Source organism: Ahaetulla prasina, chromosome 1 (genome assembly GCF_028640845.1).
Source record: "Ahaetulla prasina isolate Xishuangbanna chromosome 1, ASM2864084v1, whole genome shotgun sequence".
NCBI classification, from domain to species: domain Eukaryota; kingdom Metazoa; phylum Chordata; class Lepidosauria; order Squamata; family Colubridae; genus Ahaetulla; species Ahaetulla prasina.
Window position 1 is genome coordinate 201,028,976 of NC_080539.1, and position 23,580 is coordinate 201,052,555.

General features: G+C 36.3%; 1 protein-coding gene across 4 annotated transcripts; it reads left to right on the forward strand.

The window, feature by feature from the left end:
- Positions 1 to 13: 13 nt before the first annotated feature.
- Positions 14 to 22,236, forward strand: SF3B1 (splicing factor 3b subunit 1). 4 transcript variants are annotated; one of them, XM_058187948.1, is made up of 25 exons: positions 15 to 149; positions 3,865 to 4,031; positions 4,221 to 4,322; positions 5,530 to 5,644; positions 7,434 to 7,513; positions 8,607 to 8,774; positions 9,089 to 9,326; positions 9,840 to 10,052; positions 10,500 to 10,621; positions 11,642 to 11,839; positions 11,929 to 12,030; positions 12,382 to 12,561; positions 13,261 to 13,347; positions 13,586 to 13,856; positions 14,544 to 14,689; positions 14,774 to 14,920; positions 15,533 to 15,658; positions 16,111 to 16,332; positions 16,927 to 17,109; positions 17,205 to 17,316; positions 17,404 to 17,524; positions 18,609 to 18,740; positions 19,334 to 19,606; positions 20,812 to 21,028; positions 21,627 to 22,236. In XM_058187948.1, the coding sequence occupies exons 1-25, from the start codon at positions 122 to 124 to the stop codon at positions 21,783 to 21,785; spliced, it is 3,909 nt and encodes a 1,302-aa protein (XP_058043931.1). In that variant the 5' UTR covers positions 15 to 121; the 3' UTR covers positions 21,786 to 22,236. The 4 variants fall into 4 exon arrangements, 3 of the variants coding, with proteins under 3 accessions (XP_058043951.1, XP_058043931.1, XP_058043941.1); XM_058187958.1 differs by lacking the exons at positions 15 to 149; positions 3,865 to 4,031; positions 4,221 to 4,322; positions 5,530 to 5,644 and adding an exon at positions 5,713 to 7,118; XR_009155698.1 differs by lacking the exons at positions 9,089 to 9,326; positions 9,840 to 10,052; positions 10,500 to 10,621; ... (14 more) ...; positions 20,812 to 21,028; positions 21,627 to 22,236 and adding an exon at positions 7,062 to 7,118 and having other exon boundaries at positions 14 to 149; positions 8,607 to 8,667.
- Positions 22,237 to 23,580: the final 1,344 nt, after the last annotated feature.

Consider the following 23,580-nt stretch of genomic DNA (forward strand, 5'->3'; position numbering starts at 1 on the left):
TCCCCGCCTGCGCAGGAGCTTCCCTCGCGACTCCGCCCACTAGCGGAAGTTGACGTCGTCGCGAGAAGGCGCTCGGCGCCCCCTTCCATCTCGCTTCCCGTTTTTCTTCGAGCTCCACAAAATGGCGAAGATCGCCAAGACCCACGAAGGTAAGAAACGGTCGCGGTCTTTCACGTTTGGGCCGCGCCCCTTCTGGCCGCCTCCCCTCGGCTTCCCTTTCAAACGGTCGCCAAGGCCTCAGAGAAGAAAGTGTAGGGTGTGAGGAAAGCCCGAGCGGTGAAGCGGCTGGGTCTCCTCCGTTGGGCCTGCACGTAATGGCGTCGCGGAGCGTTTTTCTCCCGCTTGCGCGCTCCTTTCCGTCCGGCCTCTGTGTCGTCGGTAGTTCAGTGGGGGGAAGGCCCAGAGGGCGGTTAAAGAATTTGGGTGTGAGCTGGAAAGCCACGGGCGTTAGGTATGGGCCCGTCAGATAACCGCCATTTCTTTCTTTCCCACTTCGATGTAAGCGCCCACTCTCCGGTGCCCGCTCACCGGATTGAAACTGGGAACGTTTTTGTTCGTTAAACGACGAAGACTTTTACTTGACAATAATGGTTTGTTACGAAACTTGCGCGACCGGAGAAAAAACGTGCGAGAATAACTAGATTCGGGTCGACATATGTTTGGGGCATAAAGGCCCGTTTTCTTTTTTAATATTGGGCGCCCGACGAAAGGTAACCTGCTTTTTTTGGGGGGGGGGGAGGTTCGTTGTTTAGCGTTAAAATGTGCAAATGGGGTTTACCAAAAGAAACCTGCAAGAGACGAGACATGAAGGGCCTCAGTATAGTAGGGGTGTGTTTACGGTTTTGAACTAGGATGAAGAGACCCAAGTTTAGATTCACTAATAACGGCGGAAGCACTCTTGCGGTACCGTTAGGGTTACTACTAGGAGCATGATAATAAAGTAATGGAGATTGTCCATTATGGAAGTCGTCTGCTTGAGCAGAGGATTGGACTAGAAGACCTCCAAGGACCCTTCCTGTTCTATTCTGATTAATTGATTATGATTTACCCTTAATAAATGTATTAAGCATACTCTTAATCTGCCTCTCTGGGTTGTTCTTGAATTCTTGAAGATTAAAAACATAGATCTAGCACATGTGTACTTTGATCCTTCTGCCTTTCTGAAGGATTATAAGCAGAAGACAAAATGTTATTTGTATCTGTTATGTGAACCTAGCCAGTTTGTAGCCTTCGGTATGTAGCATACCATATTGTAGGAATATAATTTGCAAATCTATCTTTGGGCACACATGGTATTCTCCACCTCTTCAGTGGCTTCTGTTAAGAGAGGAACACCTTGCATCTCTTTTTGCATTTTGCATTTTTCCTGCCTGGGTTATTTATTAACTTTTTAGTTCAGATTGTTTTGTTCAATAGGAAGTTCAAAATGTATCAGTCCAGTTGAGCATCTTAGGTTTGTTTGTTTTTTAAGATGGATTTGGATGAGAAAATGGATTTTTCACTTTAAACTGCACACTCATAAATGTTGATTGATGAACATTGAACAGTGTTAAAATATTTTAGAAAAGCTAGAAATTATATAATTAGAAACAATTATATAAAGATATTGGAAAAATTAAATGAACATTCAGGGTTCCTATTACATACAAAAGGAGCTGTTATTTATGTAATGGGGAAAATGATCCAAAATAATTATTTAATAATTACTAATTATAAGCAGTCAGTGAATGTACCACATACATAATACGTTTTAAAATCAATACCATATATGTAAAACTGATCAGAAGTATTCTTTAATCAGAGATTTATGAATTTTCCTAATAGTCTGGTGAGTCAGTTTCTTTAATAGAAACATTATTTAGTTTGGATAGAGGCTGAAAATACTCAGGTAAGATTAAAAATTATATGACCTACCACTAATAAAGCAAAAAAGATTGATTTTTAATAAGTTGATCTATTCGTATTGAGAGTTCGATAAAAATAACTGCATTTATTGAAATGCCTGGATCTCATAGCTAGATATTCATGTATTACTCGCTAGATGCCATGTATTATTTATTTAAATGAGACGGTGTATTTGCATGTCACATTAAGCAATAACTTTAAGAGTTCCTGCTTAACTGGGATTGATCAGAATGGCAGGGTATTTTGCTCAGGTGCTTCCATTTGGCTGTTGCTATAAGCAGGATGGATTGAAAACCAACCAATCAAAGTGTATTATGATGTCTGAATTCAGAGTTCTGATTTGTTCCAGTCTTATATCAGAATTGAAAGTCATGAACAAAAATTCTAGAATGAATTCTAAGAATCTAAGTGATGCAAGCACAGCCTTTGTTTATAGAAGTTTGTTTCTTAATGTTCTTAATGTGTTTTTCTCACTTCAATGCACACAAGTAAAAGTCCTGGCATATAATACCTTCTCTGATATCTTCTTAGAAGACCTTTAAGCTTCTTAAAAATTATCTGTAACTTTTTTGATAATATGACCCATTATTTTTATTCTAAAAAGTAATGGGTAGCATTTTTACAAAATTGGAATATTGGTTAAGCCAGTTGTTGGGTGTGGGGAGAGTTATTTAAATTTGCCAATATTCAAGACCCCAAGCCCTGTGCAACGGGGTGAGCTGCTGTTAACTTGTCCCAGCTTCTGCCAGCCTAGCAGTTTGAAAGTATCCAAATGCAAGTAGATAAATAGGTACTACTTCAGTGGGAAGATAACAGTGTTCCGGGCACCGTGGCATATAATCATACCGGCCACATGACCATGGGTGTGTCTTGAGACAACACTGGCTCCCTCAGTTAGGAAACAGAATTGAGCATTCCACCTTACAGTCATACATGACTGGACAGGGAAATCTTTACCTTTTTAACCTTGCCCTACTGTACTTGTTGACTGGTATGCTTGAAGAGTGCTCTTAATTAAGAATTGGACATATGTGCTATTTTTTCTTTGTGCATAAGAACAAATTAAAGTTTTTTTTCTCTTGAAAAAATGTATTTTTGCATTATGGATGAATATGGAGCTGGAATATATTGCAATATGGTTTAAGCAAAATATGATTTGACATAGTATTAAATACATTTGGTTAAAACAGAATGCATTCCCCACATAATGTGAAACTTAAGTTTTCTCTAAAAATGCTTTAATACTTGCTTTTCCTATGCATGGAGGGGAAGGCAAGGGTGACAATATAAACTTGGCTTATTAATTGTAAGCATTTAACATACAGAGAGCTCTCCAACTCAAAATCTTAAAAAAGAGGGTAGAAAAAATAGGAAACTTTGGGACTGGTTCCTAATATGTTGGTATTTCCAATCTCTAGCAGTGCTAAAAATGCTGCTAAGGGACACCCAAAACCGATTGTTAGACTCCTTTGACAAACAACTCCCTCCCCACACACCCCTTTTATATGATGAATGAATATAGGAGGTTTTTCCTGGCTGTTTTTGTGTTTTCAGACAGTTGTGTGACTCAGGATAGAGTGTAGTTACACTCTGTCATTAAAAAATTCATTATGGTTTATGGAATCGCACAAATCAAATTTGACTGGGAATAAAGGTAAACATCTCAAAATCAGGCAGAAATTTCCCCAGAGCATAAATGTGCATTTGATGCTTTTTTAAGCATATTCCTATAATTGTTCTTAACACCAAGATGTGTGACTAGAACGTTCATCAAACTATACATTTAAATTGATCTTACACAGAAATGGTATGTAAATTCTCAAAATCAATTTTGCCAAGATTCATACATTAAGAGTGGAGAGAAGATAAAAGTTATAGAAAAGGTCAATGTAGTGCTTTTGATATGTTTATAAAATTGTTTTGAAATGTATATAATATTGGCTTGTAACTTTTTCACAGACATTGAAGCCCAGATTCGAGAAATTCAAGGCAAAAAAGCTGCGCTTGATGAAGCTCAAGGAGTTGGCCTTGATTCTACAGGGTATTATGATCAAGAGATTTATGGTGGAAGTGATAGCAGGTTTGCTGGATATGTAACTTCAATTGCAGCAACTGAACTTGAAGATGTAAGTGTAACTTATTTTAATTAGCAACAGCACAACTGCATTGTTTAAAAACTTCATGGATTCAGTTGTTTAACAGTTATGCTTAAACAGTTCCATTTACATTTTTAAAGAAATCTTGACTTATTTTAGTACAAAAATACATTCAATAAAAATAGTGTTGATCTCTCCTAATCATCTTGATTTATGTAGGATGATGACGACTATTCTTCTACAAGTTTGCTTGGCCAGAAGAAGCCTGGGTATCATGCACCAGTGGCATTACTTAATGACATACCACAGTCAACTGAACAGGTGAGTTTTAGAATATATTAATTCAACAATATATAGAGGTATTTATTATATATATAATAATATGTAGAGTATTGACAACCCCTGTGCTAAGGAGAAGAAAGAACACAAGAGTCAACTGGGGTCGGCAGAATACAGTGGCCTCTTTTATCAGCTATCCTGTGCAAGGAGTCCAAAAGACCAAAGGTGGAAGAGGTGTAATAGGTAGGGAAGGAATTGAAATGAAGGCTGTTTGTGCAGGACAAAACAAATGTGAGCTCTTTGCCTAAGGACTGTGTGGTCCTGGCTTAATGACCACAGCAGAAGCTGCTTCCACTAAGAGGCATGATTACATGATTTATTTAATGTTCACTTCACTTAGTAACATAAATTCTGGTCCCAATTATGGTCATTCGTTTAGTTTAGTTTAGTTTAATTGAACTTATATACCGCCCTTCTCCTGAAGGACTGCAAGGACTATTTCTAATTGGGATAATTTATACATAAACAAGATTCCTTATTTAGTAGAATATATTTTGATGGGAGATTTTAAGGTGGACCTGGGCATTTTATGCACCTGGGCCACATCTGGCCCTTTGGGTATCTTGTCCAGCCCGTGTGAGGTCAGTTGGAAATTAGAAATCAAATATACATGTATGCCATGAACGCAATACAACTGCTTTGCTTTTATTTTGAAGGTGACTTTTTCAATTTACATATGTGCATGTGTGTCTGCCTATGCACCTTTATAGCCCTGTTTTGATCTTTCACAATATTACCCGTTTCTTATGTGACCCCTTGGGAAAATTAATTGCCTATCCCTCTTAAGGGGATTGGTGGCACTTTAGTGTTTGTAGAACGTATTATTTGAAAAGAATTGTGCTGAAATCTGAAGGATTAGAACATCATCTTAATTCATCTGACTTCCATGATGTAGAAACATGGCTACAAATTAAAGCTTTTTTTATCCATATGTTGGCATTTTACCATAAAGAATTTTTTAACGAGAAACAGTACTAATCATTACCCTTTTAAGACTGTTGAAGCAAATGCTAAGTATAGCTACATGAAGGTTTTTTTTTACCATAATTGTCTTCAATTTATCTTTTCCCTGGTTCTCCAGAATGTCTTTCAACACTCCAGAATAGATTTTGAGTACAATAGAATAATCTGTTCCAGACTTTACCCGCAACTTTTATTGAGAGTTGTATCTTATTTATCTCACTTTTAGTATGATCCATTTGCTGAACATCGCCCACAAAAGATTGCCGACAGAGAAGATGAATACAAAAATCGGAGACGGATGATGATTATTTCCCCCGAACGTCTTGATCCTTTTGCAGATGGTAAATTATTTTCATTTTTCACTCAGTTTTATCAGTTTTGTTTCCTTAAATTATCTTTAGCCCTTTGATTTCTGTTGGCATGCTTGAAAATTCAGGAGTTTTAGTTTATACACTTTGAAAGTTGTTTGAAATCATAGTTTGCCATTTTGTTCATCCTTTATAATACAGATTTTCTTTCCAGGTAGAAGGACAAGAAAATAATGAACCATTGCCATAGAAACACAAAGGGTTAAAGGTTTCTCTTTTCTTATTGCTTTGGTTATATATGCTGTACTTTGAGTGAGTTTAATATTTAGTGCTCAAGAATCTTCCGACTTACTGGATGCTTTCAATCCAAAAGTAGAACAGTAAAGAATGACTGCTTTTAAAACGTTACCTAGCAAACCGGAGCAGTTGATTCTCACATCTTGAATTTTCAAGAAGTTAAGCTTAAGAGAAACAAAAGTAACATTTAAAAACATTTGTTACTTTTAGTAGTTCAGATATATTCTGATAAATTTTATAAACTTAGCTTAGTGCAAGGGGTATCTGTGGGCCTGATGGACGCTTTCCTTGGGTGTGTTGGTTTGACAAGAAACCTTAGACCACCTGTTGATTAAAACTATAACTGGTTGCAGGTTTTTGTAAATTGGCATTTCAGCCTGCATGAATTAATAGGGATATGGATTTTACTTGCTTAACTGTCATTGATATAAACATGTATTGTCAGAATTCACAGGCCCATACTAACTGTCCTTAATTTCTTTCCTACAGCAGTACTGCTATATGCCAGTCCTGTCTGCATTCTTAAGGGTGCAGTTCAACACATCCTGTGTAGATAATGGTGAAAAAGTATCCCAAAGGAAAGTCCTATCAAAGCTGGTGTCAGAATGACACTGCCAATTGGGCATTGATGTTCAGCATAGAAAATGTATTAAGAATTTTATTTTGTCCTAAATACTTATGCTATACTACTGGTATAGCCAATCTGCACTTTAAAAATAGTGCTTCCTAGATAAGATTGTTACTATATGGCTGGGCTTCTGTAAATATTTGAAATTAGAATAAATTTCAAGGTTCAAATTAATATTTATGATGTGGGGAAAGACTTTTTGCCTGTGAGTATCCTTATGGTAAAAACAGTGTACTGCAATCAGTTCACAGTTGTAATTATACCTTCAGAATAAGTGGGGGGAGAAATTGGGTGCTCTTAAAGTGAAGCCCTTTTAACATGCCTCCACAAAGTAAGAATCTGGGGTTCATTGTCCAGATTCAGCAAACATATACACTGATCTGTATGATAAAACAATTTGAGTTATTTAGGTTTACAGTAGTACGTATAGTAGATATCATAGGCTTTATCAGCTTGAACAAGGTAATGTGTTGATTATAAATATCTTTCCAAAGTGTTACTAATGGTAAAGAGATAATTTTCTAGGCTTCTATTCTGCTGCTTGAAGTCAGAACTGCTGATGGAGACAAAAGGCACGAAAGTGTACGTATTCCGGATTAGCAACCCAGGAACCCATCACTTCTGAAGACTCTTAACTGTGCTGTCATTTTATCATTCTTATCTCCTTTAAAATATTTGTTTTAAGCTGTTGTAGTTATATTTGTGTTCAAACAGGTTAAATTGATCAGCAAAGTGAATAAAAGTAAGATTCATATAATTTCTTAAAAATCAGTCAAAATATTAAAATTAATTGATTTTGAAATAAAATAAAGTTAGAATAGAGCAGTTTTAAAAGCCAACTTTTCTGCCTTTCCTGCACTTATTATGCTTTTGTCCTGTTGCTGTTCTCTTCTGCAGGTGGGAAGACACCTGATCCTAAAATGAATGCCAGAACATATATGGATGTTATGCGTGAACAACATTTAACAAAGGAAGAGGTTAGTTGGTTAAGATTGTTACTCTTCAGTTTCAGTTTTCATTCTCTTAGGCCAGGCTTTTCTTAGTTCATGGCATGTTGAGGAGTTCCTGAAGAACCACTAGTAGTGATGTCTTCTTCTGGTGTATTTCCTCTCTGCTTTATGACTACTGCTTAGTTCCTGCAATGCTTTGGAGACAGAACACTTGAGAATATTGTAGGAAAATTTAATGATAGCAAGATACAGAGAGGTTCCCCTAACATTAAGACTTATCAAAATCTAAAACATGAAATATGGATAATATACAATTATATTAACATTTAAAAGCCTTGCAAAATGCCTGTCTCAAATTGATTAAAAATTCTACCTTGATGTTGTACATGAAATAGGCTGATTTGTCTGCTGAATAGATAATGCTTTGCCAAGGCCCACTTTAAATCATATTACAGTTCACATTCTCTTAGTATATATATAAAAAATGTTGCAATCACATATGTAAGTATAATTTGGGCATAAATTATTCAGCTAAATATTTGTTCAATAAAAATAGTGATTTGCACTAGCCAGGAAATATTGTGATAATTTAGACCAATATATTCTGTATTTTGCTTCATTTATGTAGGTGGTTTGGGTCTATTCATTTGGCTTATACAGGTAGTTGTCAATAATGGTAATGGGACTGGAATTTCTGTTGCTAAGCAATGTAATTGTTTCGCATGCTGCTTAGTGGCAGCAGTTCTGGTCCTTCCAGTTGTCATTTGTTAAGCAAATTGCCATTTGTGACAGCTTCCGCATTGACTTTCTTCTTGGAAGCCAATGGTGAAGGTTTCAAATGATGCTCACAGGACCATGGGGAGACTGACTAACATAAGTATGAGGACTGGTTGTAAATGCCACTTACTCAGCACTGTTACGAGTTTGAACAGCCACTGAATGCTGGTTAAAGGAGGATCTTCTGTAATTGATAAATACCAATAATTAGAAATGCTCACCTGTAGAAACGTACATCCCAAATTAAAATAAGGATCCATTTAGAAGATATGAATGTACCAATAACTTTGAACTTATTTTTTTAGTTCACAGTATTTGAGACATAATCTTTTCTCTTTAATAGAGAGAAATTAGACAGCAACTAGCAGAAAAGGCTAAAGCTGGTGAACTTAAAGTCGTCAATGGTGCTGCATCCCAGCCACCATCAAAACGCAAACGGCGTTGGGACCAGACTGCTGACCAGACTCCTGGTGCCACACCTAAGAAATTGTCTAGCTGGGACCAAGCTGAGGTAACATCTTAATGCATACTTTATTTTTTTATTCATTAACTTTGAAACTGCCAAGTGGAAAATAAAATATAGGACAAGCTATAATAGTGCTCAATGGATACCTGTTTCAAGCACGGACAGTGTTCTGTGACATTTTTAAATTAATCCATCAATGCAAATGAATCTGCAGGTCTAAGCCTCAGCATTTTTAAAAAGAATAAAGTATCCTGTCATTTGAACCAGACATAAGACTGTTGACTGAAAGTTATGATAGGTGTTTTTATAAAATGTTATCTTGAAGTACATTTTTTAAAACCCTATTTTGTTTTGTTCAGACACCTGGACATACTCCGTCACTGCGCTGGGATGAAACACCTGGTCGTGCAAAGGGTAGTGAGACACCTGGAGCAACCCCTGGATCTAAAATATGGGATCCAACTCCTAGTCATACACCAGCAGGAGCTGCAACACCTGGGCGTGGTGATACACCTGGTCATGCAACACCCGGGCACGGAGGTGCCACTTCCAGTGCTCGGAAGAATCGATGGGATGAGACTCCCAAAACAGAAAGAGGTATTCTTTGTGGAACATACTAAAATATGTTTAGTCTACTGTATCAATCAGTAAATTAGTACATTATGTTTAGCAGATTATCTTAATTTCAAATGAGATCAACTCATTTGAATGATTATGCTGTTGGAAAGCTTTTGAGTTCAGGAGTTTTTATTCCTTTAATTTGATTTTTGTCCCCCAGGTTCTAATAAGCTTTAGCTATATCTTGAAAAAATATTGATACTTATGCTAAAAGTAGAATGTAGGTGACCTAATAAGCCACTTTTTTAAAAAGAATGTATTTGGGGTATGTTGATGGAGGTCTTTTGCTCAGAGGAGCAAGACAATATTGCATATTAGTAAGCTCCCTGTATATCAGTCCCAGAAATTAAACTAATAACCTAATATAACTTTGCTTGGTTTAATTATTATAGATAAATCTGAGATTAGGAGGTTAGATAAAAGTACTGTGAAAGCTTTTACTTTTATTTGTGAACTGAATTCAATTTGAAATGGTTGGATTTTGTTTTCCAGATACCCCAGGACACGGGAGTGGATGGGCAGAAACTCCTCGTACTGATCGAGGGGGTGATTCCATTGGTGAAACACCAACTCCTGGAGCGAGTAAAAGAAAATCACGTTGGGATGAGACACCGGCAAGTCAGATGGGTGGCAGCACCCCTGTATTGACACCAGGCAAAACACCAATTGGTACACCAGCTATGAACATGGCAACACCAACACCAGGTAATTTCAGTTGCCTTAATAGCCAAAAATCTAGTTATGTCTACTAGATTCAGTGGTATTATATGATAAGGGATCTTTGGCTAGTAAAATTTTCATTATTCTTAAAGTTTAATTAAAGTGCACATGCACACATCTGCCCTGCTTGACATTTGCCTTGAATAGGAACATATTAAAGCATTCTGGAGACAGAAAAAGAAAAGTAGGGAGCAAATGAAATCCTATTCTATAATCATAATTGCTTAATGCTGAAGTTAGCCTGAATATCCATCATACTGTCATACTGATGTTTCATATTTGTGCTTTACTCAAACTTCAGTTATCAGGTGAAGTTAAAGCATTTTTGGAAATATACTACTTATCACAATGACTTGAAAACTTTGCCAATAATTTTTTTGAAATATGCATGTTGTCTCCATGTACTTTATATATTGAACAAATTCTTTATAGGGCACATAATGAGCATGACTCCTGAACAACTCCAAGCCTGGCGATGGGAAAGAGAAATCGATGAAAGAAATAGACCCCTTTCTGACGAAGAGTTGGATGCCATGTTTCCTGAAGGCTATCGGGTAAGGAATGAGACATGTACAATGATAGTATCTGTGTGCTAAATTCAGTGTATACATAAATCATCTACATGTCACTAATGGGAATAAAATAGTTATGATTCTATATGAACTATGAAAAAGAAATATCTTAAAAGGCCGAAGAGATTTCATTCTAAAATTTAGCATGATCTCAAAAATTAGACTGAACTTCAAAGATCTATTTAGAATGAATCAAAGTACTTGAACAGCTAATTCATCTCCCACTTGTTGATTCTATTGAATCATAAGCTACTTTTGAAATGTCTTCATTTCTGATAAAATGGTAAGGGAATTAATAAATGGTTGAGGACGATCCTGGCTTTCAGCTCTTTCCAGGTTGTTCTTTCTTTGACCACAACACCCTCTAATGCAGTTTCATCAATAAGAGATAAAAATTACCTCTAATAATTCTTTGGAAAAAAAAAATAGGGCAAGATAGAAGCACATTTTGCAAGATGCCAGAGCTGGCTGCCTGGCAAATTCATACTTTCCCACTATTTAAATAGTGATGTTCAAGAAGTCCATATCACTGATGCATGTTTTCTGGGGAGAGAGACTTAAAATTGGGAATGGACTGTGATGGCCTGGGTTAGGGTTCTGTACCTCACATGCACCTTGGAAAGAATTGTTTCCCAGAAGAGAGCTTGAGGACCAGCACTGTTCAGCCCAGAAGCGATGTACAAAAAATGACAAAAATGTCTGCGACATGACATTTGTTGCCTTGGTCTGGAATAGTAGAGCTCTGGAAGGTCATTGAATGACTAGTTAGTTGCTTTCTGTTGGGCCAAGCTGCCTTACAGGCTTCTTGTTTAGTGAAACATTGGAAATGCTTTATAAATCATCTTGAGCTTCTAGAATAAAGGCAGTGTATAAATTAACAAATAACAAATCTTAACAAATAAATTGAAACTATTCCTAGAAAAAACATAGCTTTTTTCAATTTGAAGTATAAAATTCCTTTTTTCTTTTGTGATGTGACAATGTGCTTATTTGTCCATTCAGGTTCTCCCTCCCCCAGCAGGTTATGTTCCTATTCGTACTCCAGCTCGTAAACTTACAGCAACACCAACCCCCTTGGGTGGTATGACTGGATTCCACATGCAAACAGAAGACAGGACTATGAAGAGTGTCAATGACCAGCCCTCAGGAAATCTTCCTTTCCTAAAACCAGATGACATACAATATTTTGATAAACTGCTGGTGAGTTCTTTGGTCTGATGGTGTTGTGTTCTTTGGTGAAGAAATTCAAGTGAATATATGTTAATCTTGTACATATGTGACAATTACAGGTTGATGTTGATGAATCAACTCTTAGTCCAGAGGAACAGAAAGAAAGAAAAATAATGAAACTGCTTTTGAAGATAAAAAATGGCACCCCTCCAATGAGGAAGGTAAAATAGACTACTTTCATATCAATGGCATTTTCCTTTTATTCTCACTTTTGGTTCATTTTGTCTTTTCTTTGTTCTTAGATTGTTTTCAGCTTTGAGATAGGTGTGTGTATGTGTGGCCGCATAGACACACACACACACACACACACACTCACTCACTATTAATAAGCTGCTTCTGAAATATGCTTGTTTGCTTTATGTGTCATAACTAAAATGTTTCCTTTGCAGAAATGTACTGTGGTGTCAAATGTAACAGCAATGTACCTTTATAACTTATTATTTGACTTGGTGGAATTTTGGAGTGAACAGACTATATATAATATTATGCTTTTTTTTCTTCTGCTTCCATAGGCTGCTTTGCGACAGATTACCGACAAAGCTCGAGAATTTGGAGCTGGCCCATTGTTCAATCAAATTTTGCCCCTTCTGATGTCTCCAACCCTTGAAGATCAAGAACGCCACTTGCTTGTTAAAGTTATTGACAGAATCTTATATAAGTTGGATGACTTAGTCCGGCCATATGTGCACAAGGTTTGTGTTTCTGAATGTAGTATTTCAGTGTGTTACATACTTGATCAGAAGCCTCTTGTAAACTTATAATTGTAACTATATTTTGTACATAAATGTAGAATGACACTGGCTATAATTGCAGTGTAGCGCTATTCTAGGATATAGGATTTTATGTGCAAGCTTCTAAGCTTTGTGAAATTTTGATTCATGCACTTTTCCCTTCCCTTTCTTTCAAATGACAGGAAAATTAGCACCATGTAAAAACAGAGAATTATGATTAGAAACAAATTATAGGCTTTTTTAAAAAAGTCCATGGAGTTAGCAGGGCTTTTTTTTAGCAATTGGTTAAATATCATTTTAATAGGCTAAGAATTGAGATAATTGAAATGAACCTTAATTTCTTCCACTTCCCAGCCATACAAGCAACAGAGAATGAGCAGGCAAGCCACAGGTTTTAAACAGTCCTTCTAAGGACTCTTTAGTGTTACCTATGAATTGCTATCTTGTTAAATGATTAGTTCAAATGGTTTCAATATATATGTGTGTGTACAGTTTTCCAAAATTAACCTTTAAATGGAATTCTTAAGCTATCAACTTAGGTCGGTAGGTGTTTATCTTACAAGAGACTGTGGCTTCATTTGTGCTTGCAAAGTTAATATTACATTATTTGTATCAAACATTAGTTTTCATGAATTTTGACTTCCATTAAATTTCTTTTAGATTCTTGTGGTCATTGAACCTTTGCTGATTGATGAAGATTACTATGCTAGAGTGGAAGGCAGAGAAATCATTTCCAACCTGGCTAAGGTAATAAATCTTTCTTAATTAATTAACAGATACTAAGGAACAGATATGCCAAATGGTTGTGTACAATTTGAATTTATATATAAATATGCACACAAAATTGAGCTTCTTAAGAACAAGAATGTTTCACTTTAAGCCATATTCTATCACTGAAGAGTGACCAATAATGGCAAAATATAGAGCATCATTGTTTTTGGTTTAAGGTTGGATTAACAGATTCTTATGTTTTTGGTCCATTCAGGCAGCTGGGCTGGCAACAATGATCTCTACCATGCGACCTGATATTGATAACATGGATGAATATGTTCGTAACACAACAGCTCGAGCTTTTGCTGTTGTTGCTTCTGCCCTAGGAATTCCATCCTTGTTGCCATTTTTAAAAGCTGTGTGCAAAAGCAAGAAGTCTTGGCAAGCCAGACACACTGGCATCAAGATTGTGCAGCAAATTGCTATTCTGATGGGTTGTGCAATTTTACCCCATCTCAGGAGTTTGGTTGAAATTATTGAACACGGTAGGTGTGTTAAATGTGTTACACCATGCTCTTCTGTATCTATGACTTGATAGATTATACGCAGTATGTATCAATTAGATGGATTTTGCTGAAGTTTAGGGTGTTACGTCAAAAATGAGGCTGTCTCTGGTAAAATAAACTATTCAGTATGTTGATATTTGTCTCTCATTACAATCCAGGAAAACTTCCTGCTTATTTCTTTGCCTTCATCTCTTTGTTTTCTGGGCTCTATCTCATTCTGAAATCCCTCAAAAAGCCCCTCTGCTGCTGGTCTTGCCTATCCCAAAGTTTATAAGACCTAGTACCTATTGCAATACCCTAGTACCCTAACATCATTGCAGACTTTCCATTTGCCATGATGTTCCTCTAAAGCTGTCATCATCACCTAGACTTCTAGGAGGACAGTTGCTGACTTCATACCAAATGCTATCTTAAAAATTATTGTAGATGTTTAACCCTGCAGAGCAGAGCCTTGAATGTCTGAAAAAAACAGGCTTTCCCTTTATCTGAAAGCAGTAAAGGAAGTTGTCTGAACCTTCCTTATTTAATAAAATAAATGTTCTCTGCCCCCCCCCCCCCCCGCTCCTTAGCAATATGTTTTAAAAATGGCAGCATAGTTTCACTCTCCCCCCCATAATAGGTAAAAGAAATCTGAAATAGAGAATAAACTACAGATTTGTTTTGCAGGCTTGGTTGATGAACAACAGAAAGTACGTACCATTAGCGCTTTAGCCATTGCTGCTTTAGCTGAAGCAGCAACCCCGTATGGTATTGAATCATTTGACTCTGTTCTAAAGCCCCTCTGGAAAGGCATACGTCAACACAGAGGAAAGGTATGTCCAATTTAACATCAGCCAGATAATATTACTTAACAGGTGGTGTTATTTATAATAATATTTGTTTTATATATATTTTAGGGTCTGGCTGCTTTCTTGAAAGCCATAGGATATCTTATTCCACTTATGGATGCAGAGTATGCCAACTACTATACCAGAGAAGTAATGCTCATTCTTATCAGAGAGTTTCAGTCTCCTGATGAAGAAATGAAGAAGATTGTGTTGAAGGTATGAGGGTATATTTCAACATGGAAGGTTTTGTTGGATTCTGCTTTGTTCTGCTGGTGGAAGCCTCGCCATCAGGATGTAAAAAAAATTGGATATGACTCCGAAATGCATAAAAGTAGAGAGGTGTACATAAATGTAGAGATGGTGGTAAAACTGAGAACTTCAGTTTCTTAATAAAAAATATTCATTATTAGCACCTACATTTCACTTTACCTGAAGAATTAGACTTCACACAATATTAAAAACTATGTTGATAACGTTCCTGCCCATTATCCAAATAATCCTGAAAGAGATTCTGAAATAAAAGTATAACAGCTTTTTAAGATTTACTAATAAAGTAGTGGTTGAGCTGAATTTTGAATTAATTGGTTTCTGAGGAGATTCTAAAATTAGTTAATGTAATTATGAGAAGCCTGTAAACGCTCTGATATTGCTAAATTCCCAGGTCTGCATTAGTATAATCACGACACATATGCAAACACATTCAGTATTGCCCATTGCTGTAATGGTCTTCCAAATAATTTTCTTTATTTGAAATGCATAAAGCATACTTGGTAGAATAACATCTTTACTTTTTGAAAAATTTTACATTAGATTGTCTTTTTTTTTCAGGTGGTAAAGCAGTGTTGTGGCACAGATGGTGTTGAAGCAAACTACATTAAAACAGAAATTTTGCCTCCATTTTTCAAGCATTTCTGGCAGCATAGAATGGCATTGGATAGAAGAAATTATAGACAGGTATTACTATTATTGACACTAGTGCAGTAAATTTTAGCAGAAATTTTTAATAATTACATTAAGCAGAATATAGATAAAACTAAAGGATGCTGATTGTTGGACAAAATTTAATTCCAATTGCCAGGAAGTGGAATTGGGAATATCCAAAGAGGTCTCTAAGCAGAGATAATTGGCTTAGAAGAAAAATGAAAAGGAATATATATTGTGTGCCTGATACATATATACCCTAAAGGGAAAGAAAATGAGGGGATGTTCCCACATGTTTTACTTTATGATTGGTTACCTGTTAATGTGGCAGCTAATTTGTGATAGTATCTAGTACTTTTCAAAAATCCAGATGTATTCATTTTGCCTTTAGCCATGATACATTATTTTTGTTTGGAAATGGAATTGAGATGGTTCCAAATTTCTGAATTGATCATTGATTCCACAAACTTTTGTGTTCGTTGTAGTTGGTTGACACAACCGTGGAGCTTGCAAACAAAGTTGGAGCTGCAGAAATTATTTCCAGGATTGTGGACGATCTGAAAGATGAAGCTGAGCAATATAGGAAAATGGTTATGGAAACTATTGAAAAGATCATGGGGAATCTGGGTGCAGCTGACATTGACCACAAGTTGGAAGAACAACTTATTGATGGCATTCTATATGCCTTCCAAGAACAGACTACTGAGGTATATTAATATATACATAAAAGCTATTCTTGATTCAAATTCAAGTTATGACAAATATTGGGAAATGATGGAAAGATATATTTATGCCATCAAAAGTCACTTAATTGTTGCAGATAGCAAATTAATAAATTTCAGAGATACACAAGATCTGTGTAGTAAGATAACATTTCATCTTTCAGGGTTATGCTTGGACTGAGATAAACTATTCTCTGCCCCAGTAAATAATCATCTTTTTCGTGATGGGAAAGAATTCTCAAGCTTTCTTCATCTAATATTTCCTGCTTTTGGGGTCTTAGCTTAGTCCTTTTTTTCAATAGAATAGAAATTAACATTAAAATTCTTAAATCCTCTTCAATGGGCATCATTGCTAAACATTCTCAAGATGGAATTGATGTATTTCAGTGTAAGGGCTGGAGTTATAGAATGTTCTTGCATTATTTTGCTATCAGAGGACTACAGTTCTACACATGTAATATTTTTTACTTGTCAAGTCACTTCAAAAGATGACAGCCTAGAATTTAATCTTGCGGAATGTGACAATAAAAACCACAACTGTCAGTATTTTAACACTGGTCTAATTTTTTTAATTGACAGGACTCGGTGATGTTGAATGGCTTTGGCACAGTGGTAAATGCTCTTGGCAAGCGAGTGAAACCATATTTACCCCAGATCTGTGGTACAGTGTTGTGGCGTTTGAACAACAAATCAGCCAAAGTGAGGCAGCAAGCTGCCGATCTGATATCTCGTACTGCGGTTGTCATGAAAACCTGTCAAGAGGTATTCACTATTTGCTATCTTCTTCCATAAACATCTGTTGTTGGTTTAAAATTGTTGGATTCTAAATATATTTTTCTTTTGTCTTTTGGTTCTAGGAAAAATTGATGGGTCACTTGGGTGTGGTATTGTATGAGTATTTGGGTGAAGAATACCCTGAAGTACTGGGCAGTATCCTAGGAGCTCTTAAAGCCATTGTGAACGTCATTGGTAAGTATGTGAGTTGTGGTTAGAGTGACATTTTTACTTTGAAAAACAGAAATGGAGATTAAATGTATTGTTTCTTACATTTAACAGGTATGCACAAAATGACTCCTCCAATTAAAGATCTGCTGCCAAGACTCACACCTATCTTGAAGAACAGGCATGAAAAAGTACAAGAGAATTGTATTGACTTGGTTGGACGTATTGCAGACAGGTAAATTCATTTGTAACAACATTATAAACAGTTAAATACGTCTTACATATAAAATGACTTCTTAAAATGAATTTATACAAGTAATTCTCGACTTAATAATAGCACTGAAAAAAAGTGACTTAAGACCATTTTTTCAACTGTTGCAACGTCCCCAATGGTCATATGATAAAAATTCAGATGCTTGGCAACTGACTCATATTTATGACGTTTACAGTGTCCCAGGGTCATGTAATCACCTTTTGCGACCTTCTGACGAGCAAAGTCAATGGGGAAGCCAGATCCCCTTAAATGTTACTAACTGACTGACTGCAGTGGTTCACTTAACAACTGTGGGTAAAAAAGATTGCAAAATGGAGCAACACTCATTTTACAACTGTCTCCCTTAGCAACAGAAATTTTGGGCTCAATTGTGGTCATAAGTCAATTACCTGTACAAAGTTTATGAAATCCTAATGTTCTGATGAAGACCATGTGCCTACTATCATTGCATCTGTCCTCATTAAATACCTTCCATTGTTGCTTTCCCCTCAAAATTTAGCAGTGTATTTCAAAGATTTAGAAAAATTTCCAACCGGTTGACTGCTATATCTGTCCAAGAGAAGTCAAGGCAATGCTGTTCTCCTTCCCAGAAATCCCATCTTATTCAGTGCCTTTCTCTGCATAGAGAAAACCACAGAAATATTTTAGCATAAAGAATGACTGCATCTATCAGGCTAGATAATGCCATCTTGGGGAGGTGCTTTGGTTTAGAGCAGTGGTTCCCAACCAGTGTGCCGCGGCACTAAGGGGTGCCGTGAGATCTTTTGAGGGTGCCGGGAACTTTTGAGCTACGGAGATTTTAAATATCTATTTCCTTATAAGGGTGCCGGGAACTTTTGAAAGGCTTTCCAAGGGTGCCTCAAACAAGAAAAGGTTGTGCCTCAAACAAGAAAAGGTTGGGAACCACTGGTTTAGAGGTTACAGTATTGGGGAGGGAAGCCCTCCTTAGCTGTTACCTGATCTTCTCTACTATTTCACTTAATTTGGCAAATGTATTTAAACGTTCTTTATTACTATTATTAATACCATTTCCGCTTTCTTCCAGAGGGGCAGAATATGTTTCTGCAAGGGAATGGATGAGGATTTGCTTTGAATTGCTTGAATTGTTAAAAGCACATAAGAAAGCTATTAGAAGAGCTACTGTGAATACTTTTGGTTATATTGCAAAAGCTATTGGGTAAGTATAAGTTTCCTGTACTGATTTGTTTAAATGGGGAATGAAAAGTTAATGCTGCAGTTAACTCTACTATAATTATCTATGTCTTGGTTGTTAGTGGCAAGACATTCTCACATTAAACATTTCACTTAGCTTAGATTTTATGCATTTATTTGGAAATGAATTTCTTGGACAGAATCTGAACATCTGAACCAGAAGAGAGCATTGGTTTCATTTAATGTAATCTTGTGACAGAATTGGAAAGAAGAAGAAACAAGAGGAATTAAGTTAGCAGTTAAAAAAAAACAACACCTGATAATCTGATGTACATTATATGTAATAAAATTGTGGATTGATTATCAATTAGAATTTTTACCAAGGAAAATACTATGCATCAGACACTATCACATGAGCTTCCTCATGATTATTGTAAGCTTGTGTAATAATTCTATATAAAGTTACTTAGTCTCATGATTTTGTAAGCGTATTCTAAAACTTTTCTGTCAGCAAAAATACAAGAAATCTTTCCTTGAGAGGATTAATTGTGTGGATAGGCAGGCAGGTAGATTTTTAACTAATTTTTCTCTAACATTTTTATCTTTCCCTTATTTTAGGCCTCATGATGTGCTTGCAACCCTGCTAAATAATTTGAAAGTACAAGAAAGACAAAACAGAGTGTGTACAACAGTGGCAATTGCTATTGTGGCTGAAACTTGTTCCCCTTTTACAGTACTGCCTGCACTTATGAATGAATACAGAGTTCCAGAGTTGAATGTTCAGAATGGTGTATTAAAATCTCTTTCTTTCCTATTTGAATATATTGGAGAAATGGGAAAAGATTATATTTACGCTGTTACCCCCTTACTTGAAGATGCTTTAATGGACAGGTAATTTTTCCCTCCACACTAAACTATTTTTTTCCCTTTGCTCTTATTTGCCAGGTTATAGTAAATCTAACAGATATTAAGCTGTGATTGTGGCGGTGTGGAAGGACCACAGAGACATGCTCATTGAAATGTGAAATTTTTGGGGTAGCTGAAAAATGTGGTTTTCTGTTTCTTGGACATCAAGAATATACATATACATAATAATTACTTTTGGACCTCCTTTATATATTTAAATAAATTACTATATTCGAGAGTTTTTTTTGTTGTTGTTTTTGTTTACATTTATATCCCGCCCTTCTCCGAAGACTCAGGGCGGCTTACAGTGTGTAAGGCAATAGTCTCATTCTATTTGTATATTTACAAAGTCAACTTATTGCCCCCCCAACAATCTGGGTCCTCATTTTACCTACCTTATAAAGGATGGAAGGCTGAGTCAACCTTGGACCTGGTGGGGCTTGAACCTGCAGTAATTGCAGGCAGCTGGTTTTAATAACAGGCTTCTTATAGCCTTGAGCCACCACGGCTGTAGTTATTCTACAGTATATAGCTTTTCTTGAAATACAGTAATTACAATGGTCTGGCGTTGAATAATCTTAAATGATAATTCTATTATATTCCTTTACCCCAACAGTAGAAGGGAAATGAGAAGGAACAGTTCCTTTCGTACCCTTGTTTAATTCTTTGAATAGGAATTCAGCTCCAGAGCACAAATAGGTGCTGGGATAGAGGGTGCCTCTATTGCTGTGATTCCTTATATTGGTTGTGTAAGTAAAAAAGAAGCAAGGGTAGTGATAGAATGCTTTGTTCTTTGATATTCTTTTTATTCATCCACCTACCTATCCCTGTCTAGCAACTTATCTGAGCTGGGGGAGTCAGCCCATTGGGCTACTGAAGTGCTGCTGCTCCCTCTCATTTTTCTCTTTTTGACACATCACCTAATATTGATCTGTTTGACTTGGCAATGTTTCTTTTCTTCTTTTTGTGGTATTCAAGCATAGTTTTGACTTGGAGTCAAAAGGGGAGAAGTTAACTCTGCCAGCTATCAACCCAAGACTATTGAGGAGAAAAGGATGAACAGTCATGTTCGATATTAAAAGATTTTATTTTATCAAACTAGAACAACTTCTGGCTCAATTTAAGGTTGAAAGAAAGAAAAAATAGGGAGCAAGTGGCTAATAATTTCTTATGTACAATTTCTTTTTCAGGGATCTGGTGCACAGGCAAACAGCTAGTGCAGTAGTGCAACATATGTCTCTTGGCGTATATGGGTTTGGCTGTGAGGACTCTCTGAATCACTTGCTAAATTATGTGTGGCCCAATGTGTTTGAGACATCTCCTCATGTCATCCAAGCAGTTATGGGAGCACTGGAGGGCTTAAGGGTGGCTATTGGACCTTGCCGGATGTTGCAGTATTGTTTACAGGTGAGTTGAATAAAAATACCTGCCTAGATTTCTGAATAATTTTAAAAAAGAATATTAAATCAGGAAAATTATTTAATTGAAAAGTATCCTGCAGCTGTCTTAAAGATTTCTTTATATTGAACTCTAGAAAAGAATTGTAATGTAGCAAGATTCCATGTATATGGTTTGCAAATGAACATAATGAAATCTTCCAAGATCATTTTTTGCTAGTAGAAAATTTTCTGTATGATTCATATGATAAGAAATAATACCTAGCAAGGGCAACGGATACATTTGCCTTAATAAACAGATAAATTATTTTAATAAAAGACTACATAAACCACAAAGTATAAAATCAACATAAGTAGAAAGGCAGTAGCTACATATAAGAACTTCTGCAACTTACTGTAATGTGGCTTTTGCTTCTTGTGGTATATTATGTAAGCTGCTTCTCAAAGCTTTTGCCAATTATTTCTAAGAAGATAGGGTTAGGGTTAGGCTAGACAATGTAGATCAAACTGAATAACATATCCAGATTTCTGACATGTCGTAAAATGATCACTAAATAAGATGATTCAATTAAGTGCAATTTAATTTCTGGTTCTATTTTTTTTCCTAGGGTTTGTTTCACCCTGCCAGAAAAGTCAGAGATGTGTATTGGAAGATTTATAATTCCATCTATATTGGTTCACAGGATGCTCTAATAGCACATTATCCACGAATCTACAATGACGAAAAGAATACCTACATTCGTTACGAACTTGATTATGTCTTGTAATTTTATTTCTCATTTGTTTTGTGTTCAATAGACAGCTATTCCATATTTGGTTCAGAACTGGTGATGTACAATTTTTAAGACACTGCAGAGTACCGTAGAATGGTCAGAGGCAGAGCTTAGAAATCAATAGCATGATTTTTAAATAACATGTCTTTGTTTTGGTGTTAAAGCCAGTAGTGACCAAGAACACAATGATTGCAGAGAATATGGGAGGGAAATCATCTTGATGAGGATTTAAGATTCTGTTCCTTGTGTTTAAAGGGGCTGTTTGAGAAATAAACATTTGTGTATAAAATATTAATGGTTATTTGTGTGTGAGCATTTTTGGGCAGGGAGACATATAAGAAGTCTCAGATCATCAAGCAATTTATGTAAAAAGGTGGCATATTACATTTTAATTGTCTTTGTCATACCCTAGCTTTTGAATAAATAAGAAACGTTCACATTTTGATTGTTGTGTCTTTATCTTGAAAAAGCATTTATTATAAAATTGGCTTTTGTACTGAATTGCCTTTAGGTTTGGGTCTTTATTTTTTCTTTTCTCCACCAAATATTTTCCTATCATATATCCGCTGTTTCCTTCCATTATGATTTGTAATGAATACAAAACTGGATATTTATTGAATATTGAAACATGGCTGTGGATTATACACTAAAAGAGGTATATATGTGGGGTTGAAATGTTATTACGCTAGTACAATATGTAATGTTCAGTGGGTAACAGGTAAAGGTTCCTCTCGCATGTATGTGCTAGTCGTTGCCGACTCTAGGGGACAGTGCTCATCTCCAAAGCCAAAGAGCCAGCGCTGTCCGAAGACGTCTCCGTAGTCATGTGGCCGGCATGACTCAACGCCAAAGGCACAAGTAATGCTGTTACCTTCCCACCAAAGGTGGTCCCTATTTTTTCTACTTGCATTTTTATGTGCTTTCGAAACTGCTAGGTTGGCAGAAGCTGGGACAAGTAACGGGAGCTCACCCTGTTACACGGCAGCACTAGGGATTCGAACTGCTGAGCTGCCAACCTTTCGATTGATAAGCTCAACGTCCTAGCCCCTGAGCAACCGCGTCTACATTACACTGAATATCCACCAGCAAATTTTATGGTGGCTGTTCACGGTAACATTCTTGTTCAAAAGGGGAAAATGGCACAGATGTCTAACTGATGATGGCAGCCATTGTATGTGGGATATGGAAAGATTGAGCACATTTCAGGCCTGGTGTAAAAGAAAAATGAAGCCTGTGGTTAACAGATGCCATTCAAGCTGTCATTTTGTGGCTGCTGTTCCCACTTAACTATCTGGAGGTTGGAAAGGAAAATTGACAATTGATTAGCAAACATTCAATTCAACTTGAGATGACATTGCAAACCTGGGGTTTAAATGGGATGTCCGTTCTAGACTCACACATTGTGGTAACTTGAATCAAGGGTTAGCACGGGGAAAAATTCATCAGTTGATCAGGGACAATACTCTTGTTTAAGTTATAAGGAGAGTAGGGCTGCAGCTGTGCAGTGAAAAATTGGGAGCCATGCAATGTTTATGGAAAGCTTCCGAGGCCACATTTTTTAAAACTTGTGTCTCAATTGCTACTTCAGATTTTCTTTTTTAAACATTTTCATTTTATGACAATTCTCAAATTCTTGAACATTCATGAAAAACTTGCAGTCTTACATTTTAAGCTCTACTTTAGCTTGGAGTTTGATTAAAATAATGTGCATCAGATGATTACATATCTCCTACTGGAAGAATATTTTTTTAATTCCAAAGCTACGTAGGATTCAAAACACTATAGTTTA

What these genes read in the sequence shown, in the direction of transcription:
- SF3B1 (XM_058187948.1), top strand. Translation starts at nt 122, where the DNA reads ATGGCGAAGATCGCCAAGACCCACGAAG. An exon ending in GACTCCCAAAACAGAAAGAG is followed by an intron (nt 9,327 to 9,839) that starts GTATTCTTTGTG and finishes TTTGTTTTCCAG; the next exon opens with ATACCCCAGGACACGGGAGT. An exon ending in TACGTCAACACAGAGGAAAG is followed by an intron (nt 14,690 to 14,773) that starts GTATGTCCAATT and finishes TATATATTTTAG; the next exon opens with GGTCTGGCTGCTTTCTTGAA.